The sequence below is a fragment of the Nymphalis io genome, chromosome 13, assembly GCF_905147045.1.
Source record: "Nymphalis io chromosome 13, ilAglIoxx1.1, whole genome shotgun sequence".
Taxonomy (NCBI): Eukaryota; Metazoa; Arthropoda; class Insecta; order Lepidoptera; family Nymphalidae; genus Nymphalis; species Nymphalis io.
The window spans coordinates 12286334-12301496 of record NC_065900.1 but is presented as its reverse complement, the minus strand read 5'-3'; the positions used below and the strand labels follow the sequence as shown (position 1 = coordinate 12301496).

The 15163-nt window shown below is 33.5% G+C and overlaps 1 protein-coding gene across 1 annotated transcript in view; it reads left to right on the top strand.

The window, feature by feature from the left end:
• LOC126773031 (mothers against decapentaplegic homolog 6) overlaps window positions 1-15163 on the top strand; it is a 31259-nt gene that overhangs the window by 11207 nt on the left and 4889 nt on the right. Inside the window, exons 2-4 of the mRNA XM_050493652.1 lie at window positions 3225-3278; window positions 11257-11337; window positions 14950-15125. Of these exons, the coding sequence (XP_050349609.1) occupies window positions 3225-3278; window positions 11257-11337; window positions 14950-15125 (311 nt within the window). The remainder of the gene's footprint in view (window positions 1-3224; window positions 3279-11256; window positions 11338-14949; window positions 15126-15163) is intronic.

Below are 15163 nucleotides of genomic sequence, written 5' to 3'. Positions count from 1 at the left end.
CCCTCGTACACAGCTCGATAATGTTTTATTGATCTATTTCGGAGTTGTTTATCAATTCATTTAGAACTTCCAGTGGAATTGTTTTGTGTTGCATGCGCTGAAGCTAAAACAATGTTTAAGAATATTATGCCATTGTTACTCATATATAAACATACAAAAGAGAATTTTCTGGAAAGTTATTATCAAACAAATATACGTCCATGCACCACCAACCTTAGGAACTAAGATATAATGTCCCTTGTGCCTGTAATCTCACTCACCCTTCAAACCGGAACACAACAATATCAAGTACTGCTGTTTTACGGTAGAATATCTGATGAGTGGATGGTACCTATCAAGACGAGCTTGCACAAAGCCCTACTATCAGTAAAATTATAATTTTGATATGTTGTAAAATCAATTTTATTAGAGGTTTATTACGTAATTTAATAGATGGAACTTGTTATTTCTATTGCGTTGTGACAATTGGATGTTGTAGCCGATATATATATATATATATATTTTTTTTTTTTTTTTTATAATTTCTGCTGTGCCTATTGTGAGCTGATTTTTTTTCTTATTGAATATTCGAATGAAACAATTAATGTTCTTAGTTTTTAAATTAAATGACTATTTTATTCTTACAGTTGCCTGTGTAACGACCTTAACGGTTATCCTAAGAGTTTAGAATTCGTATTTTTATTACTAACAATTGTAATCTAATATGAAATTACAACAAGAATAGGTATTTAATTACATACAGGAATTAGCAATCTTAGCTTTTAAACGTGTGTGTCTTTTTAAATCAAGAACATTTGAAAATATATATATGATAGATAAACCTGTCTCTAGAACTACTTGATGCAGACAATTGACAAAATGTATTACAAATTTTTGGTAGAATCTAAACTAATATTACAAATGCGAAAGTAATCTATCTAAAAATATCTGCGTGTCACGGCAAATCTGAACCGAGTTTGATGACATTTGCTATCGAGCAAGCTTGTAACATAAATACATAGGCTACTTTTTTACACCTAACACCTGTCCCTCAAACTAGTATAATCTATGTTTATATATGACATATTGAACCTTATTAACATTGTAATAAAATATCCCTCGCAATTTAAGCTTACTACCGCTAGTCCGCTACTATTCCATTCTTGTTTATACTATAACACCATGCTCACAGCACAGTTAGAATTCCTTCTCATCGTTAAATAATTACGATTCTTATCTGATCAGAAATAGGGTTTAATATTCAATAACTCGTAACTTAAATAAAATTGAAACGCGATACATTATATTGGTGCATTGAAATTTGAATCGTGTCCCCTTGATATATGAGGCATTTTGGTTCGTTTACTATTACTAGTTTAGGACCTGCATTAGGTGATGTTAATTCTTAATTAAATGTACTTTATGATTAACGATGCAGAGTTCTTTTTTCTTAAATGAACGAGGGGGTGTATGCGACGTAATAGTTTTGAAAGTTTTAGTCACGCCACTCTACATAAAATGACGTTAATTTTTTATTGCGAAAAGGTGGTATATTGGTTTTGGGTAGTTAATCAAAAATGTGTTCTATTTGTCAATGATTAGAGGTAAAAATTGTTGGCCGTTAGTATGGATGGACAGACGGATATCAAAGTCAACAAGTAATATTATTTATATCTTCTCGATGGCACGCTAGGCGTGTGGGGTCGTTTACGTTTGCTTTCTTGTTTTTGAGCTTTGGCTGGAATCTCATTGTGAGTCATCAGAAGTATTTCAGTCTGAGCTGAAACTTTTAATAGGCAATCACGAGGTCCTGTGATTTGTCAGTGTCGGGTTTCAATCGAGCGGACAGGCGAATGTGTGTGTATACAAATCAACATAGCGTGGCTGTTCCGAGTTTTTTTTTTATTTACTTTAAATTTCCATGTAACAAAATTGACTGTCTAAATTTATTTTTGATTTAAAAATGCGTATTTGTTCGTTTCGTTACAAAACATTTAGAAACGTATGCACAGATAATAATTTTATTGTAATTTTATGTCATAACAATTCAATATGCAGGTGCATACTCTGGGATTGTTTAGAAATTTCTTGCGCATGCGCCGTTAAAAACTTCTGGGAAGCGCAACGCGTTCGTTATAAAATCTCATTGTGCCTGTTTTATTTGTATTCGATTATTGTTGAACATGTCGAAAATATTCACACTTCACACGTCCGCCGCCGCCCGCGCCGGCGCCGAATCGCAAATGACAATTTCACGACGCGCATTCTGAATTCGAAAATATTAATGGCGCCCGAAATTCGGTACAGCCAGGAGCGCGTGCCGTTTTGTTTGCAAATAGCATATAGTCATTCAAAATTGTACGTGAAATACATTTTAAATCTATTTGTATTGCAATATCTAAGAATATGTTTATTATGCAGTTATGTCATATTAGTGAACAAACATTATCTGTGGAAACTATCAAGTCCACTTAAAAAATAATCAGTCTATATATTCAAAACTATATTTTTGTATCCAAGCCCTTCATGTAAACACATTTAAAAACGCATTTTCTTCAAAAACATACATCCTTCTATAACATTCTACGCGGAGTATTCAATTACTATGTAAGCTCATGACATTACCGGGCATAATGGTATCAAAATAACCTAAAAAAAATCAGAATAGCAATAATTTTGGGTTAAAATATAGGGTTTTGATTCAGGAATCCAGCCAGCTTGGACATAAGTGGCTCTACCTGATTCGATGTATGTTTAAGTGGAGTTTTGATGCTGGGTCGAGTAACGCGGAGGTTTAGATTCTGGGAATCGAGGACCGGACATTCTTCGACTCGAGCTTTGTGATCTTTGAATGCTAATGCTAGACATTTTTAACATTTCATTAGTAAAGTATATTTAGTACTTTAGTAGGCCATATATTTTGATCATGTCATTTGTTTGTTGTGTTGTCATTGAATAAACAATACAAATCAAATCAAATAGAAATCCTTTATTCAATATAGAAGCATTATACTTAGTTATTGATTGTCAAATTAGAAACAACCACCGGTTAGGAAAAGAAATAACTTGATTTGACAAGAACCGGCGAAAGAAACTCCGCGGATTTTTTTACTTCTTTTCTGATATCTTATAATTGTTTATTATATAAAAATAAATAGCCAGGAGGCGATTTATTTCCTAAAAAAACATATGACAGTGAAAAATTGATACGAGAACGTGGATTGATTATTATTATCTTGTTGCAGAAACCCCTCCGCCTCCATATAGTCGGATCGCAATGGACGACGTTAAGCTTAAAGGTAATTTTTTATTATCATTTTTCAAGTTTCTATATTGATGATTTTGGATGTCATTAAGGACATAAAAGTAAACAAGTGCGAACATAGATGCACTCTATTCCCACACTCTCATAACCCGATGGCAAATCCTACACGACCGGTAAAGTTCAGGCGAATTATCAACCGCACGTGCTTTCCGAGGCACGGGAGTGTATACAATACCAATTTCCAGACTGGGCTGCTACTGAGATTTCTCGACGCAATAATTCGAGGATTCGCTCTCGCGTGAATGTAGGGGGATGATAGGTGTTAGGTGTCCTATGCCCTTTTTTGCGAAATTTCATAATGATCGGTTGAATAGTTTAGACGTAAAAGTGTAACAAACAGATACACTCTCGAATTTATAAAATAGAATTTAATGTAAGTATATACTTGAATAAGCAAGTCAATTTTATTTATTTAACGAATGTATGTAGTTCGATACATTTAAAAAAGGCTATATTTTGGAGTAATTTTACTTTTAGTTACGAACTGGTCTTTGTCGTGAAATGCGAATGTATATACATGTAATGGATATCTATTTATATCTTCTACTATATAAAGTCGAATAGTTTGTTTGTTTGATTTGAAAAAATAAGTCGTTAGATAGACTATTTATTGACAAGCGGTATCGATTAATTCACTAAACTACAATAGGACTACAATACAAGTTTTATGTATATTGTTTCAGTAGTTTTTCAGATACGCATTAATAAATAAAACTTATTAAGCTATATACATATACATATATTACCCATGGGGCCGAGTAGTAACGTTGTAAGGCGGGTGCAATTAGAGGGCTAGTGTATGATATAAAATCAAAACATTTAAGATCGGATCAAACAATCAATAGTATTTAATAATAACAAGTATTCAATGACAGAAAATGTAGAAATCGGAATGTTGTAAGATCTAAGACCGCGTCGAAAAGCGCGGGAGATAAAGGAATCCGACCGAGGGCAGGCGCCCGCGCCGCTTCCTGGAAATTAGGGAAAGAAAGTGATGTGCTTTGTATCGACTATAAATATAATTAAAATCAAATACAAAATGTGTAAACGAAACGATTAATAAGGTATTTATTTAAGGCATTTATCATATGCGATATTCGCACGTGTATAAATACACAGCTTCATAAAATCAGTTTTAAATGATAGGTTTTTTATTCATCTAGATTGTTAGCTGTTGATTTAAAAGTATTTTTATTAGCAATCAACTCGTTTGTCTCTCACGATGTGATAAGCTATTTCAATATCGCTATCACCTCGTATCGTCTCACAAATACTATTAGAAAACTGTATTACAACGAAAATATTATCTCTCATTAAAAAACAGACATAAAAAGCGATAACCGCGCTGTTTCTTTTTAACAAACATAGTTATCTGTTAATTAAATAGCGACACAGCGCGGTGCGGCGACTACGCAGCCTTGCGTGATAAATATGCTCAAGAATGTTGTAGATGTTCGATGAATATCGACAATACTATTGTCTTAATCAATATTCTTGCTTATATCTCGAGCAAAGAATGCGGACTACCCGTCGTACCTATTGTTTTGTCCAGAAAACAAAAAAACAAACTAAACTGAACTCGCATGGAATAATAAAAAACAGCGTAATTAAGTAATTAGGATTCAAAATTAATCTGAATATTAAATGTGATACGATATATAGACATATCGTGTATGTAAACCGGAAAAATCTTACGATTAAAATAAATTACACATCGACAGCACAGCCCTAGAGAGCTGGTCGCTCAGCTTGCGCGCATTCCAACGACGGCCGCCATCTTTAAACTACATTATTAATGCTTACGGCAAACATCAGTGACTTTTTTTCTCTTCCCTTCGAATGCGACGCTATCCTGCTGGGAAGATGTATTTGTTTCTAATAAAGACCTATCTTATTTGGTGTTGACATCAAATTGTGTTGGATTTTATAAAACAATATGGTTAAGAATTGTGACTAAATATTGCTCGCAAGTCACAAAGAACACGTTAAGTATCAAACAGACGCTTAAGTGGCTAAGTTACAGTAGTACGTTTTAGTGGGAGAAGTATTTTAATTATTTAATAAGTTATGAAGTGATTGGTTCGCCTTCGCTCACTCTGGTTCCTATAAGATTACTTGTCGGTTTTTCACGGTAGAATCTACATTCCGAATCGGTGATTGAATTTAAACTTATATTATATGATTGAATATTTTGCATAAATAATCAGCATATATGTACACATATATTTTGCATAATCTAGAGAATATTACTAGTAAAATTGATAGCGCCAATAATGCTTAATAGTAGGACCATTTAGTATTGATAGAACGTGGATCATTAATGTTTTGTTTTATTTTAGCCTAACAATCTATTTTCGTTCCGTAGCTGATTGAGAATCTTGTTTCATAAAGCGGTCCGGACATACCGAGACAAATCATTGTAGTTCTTTATAGTCTGTGTCAATGGTTACTATACATTAAAATATATTTATATATTAATTTTGCTTATTAAAGAAATGTTCACATAAATGGGCGTGTTTAACTTTCCATATTACGATTCATCCCATACGTCACAGGAAATACCGTTTCCCACAATCGATGTACCCGCACGGGGGTGCAAAACTTGACTATTGCGGGATTCCCTTCCAGCCTTCATCATAGGGTTTCCCGGGATTCGAGACGTATTCCTCCCCTCCTTTGCGAAGTTAATTTGACTGTCTACGCTTTATTAACTCCCTTAACGTACCACACCTTATAAATCATAATATTTTCGGGTATCGCTACGTCATAAGGGTATTAGAACTGAAACACGACTGACGTCATTAATTGCTTCGTCTGTATCCTAATGTTATTCTGGCGATAAAGCCTCCATCTCTCATCCCCAAGCGCTTAGTGAATGGATGAGCACAATTCGGTCCCAGATACAGTTGACATTGACATTCCGATCGAACCCATTACGACCTCTCTCACGTGCTTCCCCGAACTCATTCATTCCATTTACACCGATCCGGTCTCAAAACGGCCCATAAATTTAACGTCGTATAACAGATTTTCGACCTTAGGTGAGAAGATTACGGGATATATTGTTGCCTTGTGTTCTCCGTTTTAAGTGATTCGGTCCCTTCTCGCGGGTATCGGCTGAGTGTCGCGATAACGATGGTATCCATTAACGTTATCGTCACGTTATCGTGGCGCCGGCGCCGCTCGCCTGACACAAATATAACTGGTCAGTGTTTGTTTTGCCGACACTCTTTAGATGTTTGCTAATCACATATTCACGTTTCTCCATTGCAGGATTATTATTAATAAAACCCGGAGATTATTGAATGAAACATTTCAGGGGTATTTCAATTTTATGCTAATAGTTGTTTGTTTTATGATAACGACCTCATAACCGACTTCTGACATGGCAGTCGTTTTTAAAAAATACCAACGGCACAGGATTTGTTATAGTGCACAAGTGTGTGCAAATCGGTGCACTCTATTTCCTCTACATTAATACAAATCATGTTTTTTAATGCATTGTAATATATCACTGGGAGTGGGATTCGTATCTTACGATTAGTCAATATACCAACCTGGCGAACTATACAGTAAGCAGGCCTTGCTTATAAATATAGTTAAACGCTATTTTATCTCTTTCCATCATAATTGATTTGACATTCGAAAGAAGAAGACACAGCTTTGTTTACCTAATCACATCCTAAATAATTTATAGCTAAACTGCAGTGAATTCGAGAAAAAAATACTCAGCTGGTTTATGGCTCGTTCGTTCACCTTAACTTGCGTTATCACATTTGGCTTTAATCTCAAAGCCGCTACAGTCAAAGGCGAGCGAAGTCGATAGCCACCGTCGGCGGTAATGCATCCGACTTTATCGAAGTCAGGATGGTTTTTTTAAGTGCTTTCCGAGTTCTAACGAGCGAGTGACACTCGATCGGCCCTTGGCATGTTTATTACGGAGGTGTGCCTTTAGATGTCTACGTCATCGCCTGATTTATTACGGGCTTATGGACACAAATCGTATCGTGTCATATCTCTGTAATATACATAGTTGTCGTTCAATTATATTTCAAATTTCAGGGCCATGGGAGTATTTAATATATATATCTATAGTTTTAATTAAATAAATATTGAAGAGTCGAGATGGCCTAGTGGTTAGAACGCGTGAATCTTAACCGACGATCGTGGGTTCAAACCGGGCAAGCACCACTGAATTTTCATGTGCTTAATTTGAGTTTATAATTTATCTCGTGCTTGACAGTGAAGGAAAACATCTTGAGGAAACCTGCATGTGTCTAATTTCATTGAAATTCTGCCACATGTGTATTCTACCAACCCGCATTGGAGCAGCGTGGTGGAATAAGCTCCAAACCTTCTCAAAAGGGAGAGGAGGCCTTGGCCCAGCAGTGGAATATTAACAGGCTGTTACTGTACTGTATCTGGAAGCATAATTAAACGATCTGTTGATCGCCTTGATCACCCTGATGGGAAGTAACCTTCGATTATGGAATCAGATAGTGCAATAATAAAACACTTTTTACAACATCAATGCGCCGGCTTCCTCAAGATCTAAGCGGTACGTCCCTTGTGCTCACGGACTGATTAAAAAAAACCTACTGGAATACCGTAATGCAAAGTATTATTAAACAAACTACATTGAAAGTGAATTAAATTAAATTATTCTTAAACAAACGTCAGTTTTCACATACGCAATAGGATATAACAATATAAACTTACGCAAATAATATAATAATATACGTAAAGTAAAACAATTATGAATTTATATAATTGGAAATGCTTTAGCGTTATATTTTAAATATTATAATAACAACGAAGAGGAAACATGCATTTATACATAAACAAAATACACGTGTAGAATTTTGTTTTCACTTGTCTGTAACAACATATTCTATTACCTAGCTATCTATATTATTATCATAACATATTATATTATTAATACAAATTTCAAGCATCTTATTGGTCTGGATTATTAGTAGAACATTTTTCGACCAATCACGTTCGTTTATTTTGCGTTTTTGATATACATGCCAATAACAAGGACTGCTAGGTGCTGTTAAGTGCGAAATAGCCTAATTTTTAATTGCGGCGGATTATTGAGACATTTTTTCAACCAATCAATATAAATTAAGTGGTTTTTGTGTTAGAGATAACACGACCGTGGCTCGGAAGAAAGCATGCTAGTACTTAGTACGCTTAAATTGGAAAGTAACATAAGCTGATAAATTCGTTTTAGATGTGTGAGCAGATCGCATTTGGACCAGCTTGGACGTTCCTTAGGTTATCTTTCGATATATATGCTTAATCAATACAATTATAAATTTGATTTGTCCATTAACAGAATGTCAAACAGAAAATATAAATCTTTTCAGATATTATTCAAATGTTACAGACACGGTTTAATTTTATTGTACGTATAAATTAACAATCATGTGCGCGGTGGTCGGTGATCATTTCGATAAGATCTCGAATATGGTAATCTACCTCATTATACGGACGTAAGTAAAGACACGCCTTCTATAAAGAATATTACATAGAACAAATTAGTCGTTCCACTTTAATACAATTAAAGAAACAAAAAACTACTACATATTAATTAATACTCATAATAAAACAGTACATTTTTTGCTCAACCAAAATGCGGTAGCGTTTTATCATTTGTGAAATTTTCCGTGACATTTGAATATAGAGATCTGATAGCATAATAATATAACCATAATGTCCTCTTGGCTGATTTTGGTCACGCCGGCTGTTCCCAAGTAAGACCAGCCATCAGAGCAGGAAATATAGTGCTAAAGTGTTTACATTGTGTTAGCTTTACATTCCATTTGAAGTTTCAAAATGACGATTCAAAAAAGCTTGTAAAAGTCTTATTTCAATAATGTTCATTTTTGTTTTAATAATAAGAACGAAGTCAACTCCAACACAACCGTAAAGAGTCTAGGCGCGGGACCAACGGCTTCACCCGATTGCTGTCACGAGACTGTAAACTTTCAAAATGAAAACCTATTATACTTATAAATTTGACGAGCCGATTGGCGTGGTTGGTGGATGCTTGCCTTTCACGCCGAAGGTTGTGGGCTCGATTCCCATCCAGGACAGATATTTATGTGCATGAACATGTCTGTTTGTCCTGAGTCTGGATGTAATTATCTATATAAGTATGTATTTACAAAGGAAAAATAGTATATGTAGTATATCAGTTGTCTGGTTTTTATAGTACAAGCTCTGTACAAACTTAATTTGCGATCAGATGGCCGTGAGTGAAAAAATTTCCCAGGGTATTATTATTATTATTAACCTATACCTAAGAATGATTCTTTAATAAGCTATAAAATAATATATTAAAAAGAACCCAAACGTAAATAGATGACTCAAGTGAACGAATAATCTTAACCGGTTGCTTAAAAAATCAGTCAAATACAACATACAGGAGACACGAGAGCTTCTTTATTTTAGAGGTTAGTCATTTTAAAACTCGGTTTCAATAACCCGAAGGTTTTCCATACATCTACATCTCAAATCATCTATCCGCAGGTGTTCACGCTGATGTCATTACGAACGAGTAATACTGGTCCAAGATTCTTTATAACCTAATTTTTTTTCCGTCAAACTTGCCTTAACTTTTTTTTCGATATCAAGTTGAGACAAGTATCAGATTTCGTTGAGAACAAAAGTTATTAGGTATTATTTTTATGGTATGTGATCAGGGTTGCCAGTGTATTGGCATGATTGTTTTGTAAAATTACAATTAAGTCAAAAAGTCACCGCGGGTGCCTGTCAGGAAATAGTATCGAAGTTTGATTTTTTGTTCCAGTTTTTACGACAAAAAGTCATAAAACTGTGCGCTCGAATTAAATTATTCCATACATATATAAAAATTTCCATTACTATAGGAAGTAGGAAAATTAAAATTTGGATTCACCACATCTTGAGGCATCTGAAAGGTAACGATGAATTGAACTCGAAGATCACTTTTATATATGATAAAATGAATCTTGAATTGAATATAAAATAATATAAATAGGCAAACACAAAACAGTCCAAAAGGTGTTACCTCTGTTTGTTAACGATTTTCTTTTTTTTTGTTTTGCAGCTATAGACTTGTGTTGACAACAAAAAAAAATATCGGAAATAATAGCAGAAAAAAATAAATTGTTCGAAACATGTCATTTCTTTATTTTTCTTAAAATTCTGCGGAGAATTAATTTTTTTCTGATTTTTAAAAAAATATCTCGTTGGTAATAAAACGTTTTAAAACAAAACGTATACATTATATATAAGAAAAACACGACTACCAGGTGATATAATTTATTCAAACTCCGTATCCGTTGTCCGTATATTAAATTATACTATGTAAATCTATAGCTAAACATTGGGACAGTTAATATTTAGTTTTTTTTTTTAAATTGTTAAATACAAAATACCTAACGTTCAACATTAATGTTTAATTCGTCATACAAGTTATATTAAAAGACAGACTTAAATCTACAGACCCATTTAGACTTTTCGTGAGTGAAGTTTACGTAACCTAAGGAAATAGCATGCAAATGGAATAATAAAATTTCTTGTTTGAACTCTGAAGTCTAGAGTCTCGACACAAACGGTTTTTGACTTATTTGGTTATGTTAGTCATTTTAAGTATGTACACACTAAATATATACACTATTTACTTGGTGGTAGGGTTTCTTACGTCATCCATGTCTATGGGCGGTATTGGCTTATATACTCCGATCATCATGAAATTTTACATAAACGTTCCCAGTGGTATAGATAAAAGGGTACCTAAAACTTGCCCCCCCTTTATGCGCGGGTGGAAAATAGTTTTTAATAAATTAAACGATCGCTACCCTCTACCGGCAGTTCAGATTGTAAATTCTACCTATAATATTGGTAAGAAATTTGCTCCTTTGCATAAAAAAAATAACTTAAACGTAATATATTATTTGCAGAACATGGCGAGATTACAGAAGACGCAAGGAGGACGGATCATGAGCGGCTAGCGACGGGCTCCCTCGCCACTGACGGCGAAGGTATACCAAACCCTCACGTTATTTATAAATTTGATAACAAACAATATACACACTAAAACATTACCAATATATGAAATTCTAGTTATCGCCCGCAAATTCGCCCACATCTTGGAAGCGAATCCAATGCGAGATTTTATAAAAAAAAACGAATTCTATCTCAGTTCTCAGCTATAGACCCATTGTTGTTTTAAATATTGTCAATTAAATTTTGTATTGTAATTAATAAAATTAGGTAATAAAATAATTTACTATAATCTATAATTTATAAATCCATATCTCAATCTTAAGCGATCTAATTGGATTCCAGTGAAATATTATAATTAAAGTGATTGTTTTTATTTTTAGATGTTTCGTAAAATTCCACTAACTTACAATTAATGTAGATACAGATAATGAATTATCTTTTAAGTACATCTAATATTTTTACAAGATATTTCGTTATATAATATATATATATATATATATATATATATATTATATAACGAAATATATATATATAGCTATATTAATAGTTATTAACTTCCTATAGTATGTGTGAATCAAATTTTACAATTTAATTTTAAACCATACAAATAATTAAGCCGTAAAAATGACTGTACGGCTTTTAATTACAAAAAAAATAATTAAAAAAAAAAGCATTTTCTGCTTAGATTTTCAAACAATTAATATATTTATCATGGTTGTATATCAGTTTTGGACCGTGTAATCCACACTAGTAAAAATTATATCGTGGGTTTATGTGATGATTCTCGATATATATAATATATAAGTTAAAATACTTTTATTTAGAAATTTAGCGCTTATTGTAATTAATCCCAATTTACATGGTATATTAAAACCTAGCATTCACGAAAAGCACGGGTAGTATTTATAATTAATCCTGTAAAACGTCACAGAACGTGAAGGTTGTGCGATCAATTATATACAATTACAGAGGTCGTTGAACCGCGTCCGAGCTCCCTTTAGATATGATTTGTGCCCACCGTCCAATATACAGTCAACCGATTTTGATGAAACTACATATGTGTAGATATATAATCATACGGAGAGTTTTACTGATTTTTTGGAATCACTAATCAATAAAATCGTTTGGATGTCTGATGTGTTTCCTTTGTCATGTATAATTCATCAACGGAGAAAAATCAAAATGAGAACATCTTGAAGATTTGCAGTGATTTTAATTCCTATCACGGACAAACATTGTTATAATTAATTAGCATTTTAACATTTTAATTAATATAAGTCCTTACAATTCCGCTATCGAAATCTTTTATACCAGGGTCGTTTGTACCATCAGGTCGAACCATGGCGTCATGGTGTTAGGAACGTGTCTCGTGGTATAACCTTGACGATCGATTGCCGGCCCGCCAGCCTGGCGCCGACTTACGCTATACTGCTACCATTTTTCATGGGATTTGTCAGACACCTGATGGCATAAAGTTAAATGTATAGACTTTATCTTCAAATACGTAAAGGATATTGATTTACATATTCAAATAAAATTGCTATCAAGAACAATATTAGTATTTCATTTAATAAATGTGTATATAGATACATTAGGTTAAGTTTAGGTAGATAAGGCGTCATTACAATTTCGAATATATAAAATATACAAAGTCGTATTTAAGTATTGGAGAATAAACAATTATAATATGACTTAATTATACGATAAAAAATGTATAACAAAAATTAAAAATTCTAGAAAATAAACCGTACATACATACATACATATACATTTAAAAGATCATCCAGGTTCATGAGACATTGTATCCAGGACGATGGTGCTATTACGTCTCTGAACCCACCCACCATCAGTAGTTACCATCACTGTTGGTCACTTTCATAGAAACTTTTATATAATGTTATCTATCTGGTAACATTTTTGGGCTGTTTGCTTTAACAATACAAGCGACATAGATATTGCTCATCTATAATCGTGTAGCGTTGGTAACAGAATGTTTACATACAATCAGTTTTTGATTTCGTTTATAAAAATAATACGTTATCTTTTATTAACATGAGATATCATTTAGTACGATATCTTTGGTAATAATAATGAATTGATTCAAAATGATCGAATCAAAAGTTCTCATATTTGAAATTAAATCTTACTTTATTGTTCTTTTATAATCTTTATCGGGTCTTTGAAAAAATAAAATTGATTTATATTTTTAAATTCACTATAAATTGTAACAATACAAAATAATACTAATAAAAAAAAATTATGAAACGTAATATTATAAACATAATTGAAAAAAATGACAACAACAGTTTACCTTTTTGTTCAAACCCTCTTCCCAGTTCAGCTGGGGTCGGGTCTCCTTGTACATCTGCGCCAGAGAGCTCTGTTCTGGGTCGTCTGTGTACTCAGATTCTCTTTCTGGGCCTCTTTTTGTATGTTTGACCACCAGGTTGCGGGCGGTCGGCTAGTCGCCACAACAACAGTTTACCTATCAACTCAATATTCAGAATGCAACCTCGACCTTGGTTTGCAGTAGTGGTGGTCAGAAGTGACTCCACTTTCAGCTTTAATTACCGTATTATCGTCAAACTATTCGTGTACCAGCCATTAACAATATGCTGAAATTTTAGAAAAAGTTCAATAAAATCATCAATTTTCAATCTTATAATATAATCTAAGAACCTACTAGATTTTAGACGACTTCGTCCGTTTGTAATATCCTCATACGTCTGTCTTACGAAATTTCGCCGAAAATACCATCATGTCCAAGCTTAAAGTTAAAATTTGGCGTGTTTCGGTGTGACAGTTCGTCAGTGTCACGTCGTATTGCGCCAAGTTTCTGGAGCTATAACGTGACATAACACTACTGAAATACACTGTTATTTGAGAAGCCGTTGACATCTATGTACTTTGCACATTCTGATCTTACACTAGATAAACTAAGTTAATAAACAAATCCACCAACAATAAATTCTGATGGTTTTGGCTTTATTTCCTAATGGTTTTTGAAGTGAGATGTGGATTACTTCAAGTTATCTAGGGTATCCGACTTGTGCCTTACTTGAAGAGAACCTTGAAAATAACCTTTTAATTAATTGTTTTTTATATAAAATGACATATTTGGATCAATTATTTTTTACTAATAATTTGGGAAATTGATGCAATAAGCTTATAATATATAGTTCGATAAATATTCGTTGATGATGAATAAATAAAGAATGTCATCTTTAAAAATAGCAACATGTTTTTCATATTAGTAAATCTTGCTTTTAAGAATTACTTGCCTTTTTTCCCCTCCAATTAAATGTAAAGGGAGTGGCGACAATAGCTTGAGGAGTCGCTAGGCAGCCAGTATACCGTTGACCGTATCGATTTGTTTTTAAATACGATTAAATAAATTAATCCGGCCAAAGCAAATACACAATATTGATTTTGTTCAATATAGGTTAATTTACTAACGTAATATATATAAATATAAAAATAATTCAAATATTGTATTACCTATGTTTGATTGATTCTAATAAAACCATTTTATTCATGTACTACAACTAACCTGTAATTTAATTTTTTTTAATATCCTAGTAGAAGTCATAAATATATCTCTAATATTGTAATTCATTTAATAATAATATTTTTTTTCTTAATTTCAGAGCGTCAAAGCTGGGAATCAGAGTGGTGCAGATTAGCGTATTGGGAGCTCACACAGAGGGTAGGCCGACAGTTCAGTGTGCGCGTGCGCGCTGTCGACGTGTTCGGCGGCACGTGCGCCGGCAGACACGGGCTCTGTCTTGACGCGCTCGACAGCAAGGAACCGCAAGTTGAACAGGTAAAACTGCACCCTACTCTGGCTAGCTTATACGACTT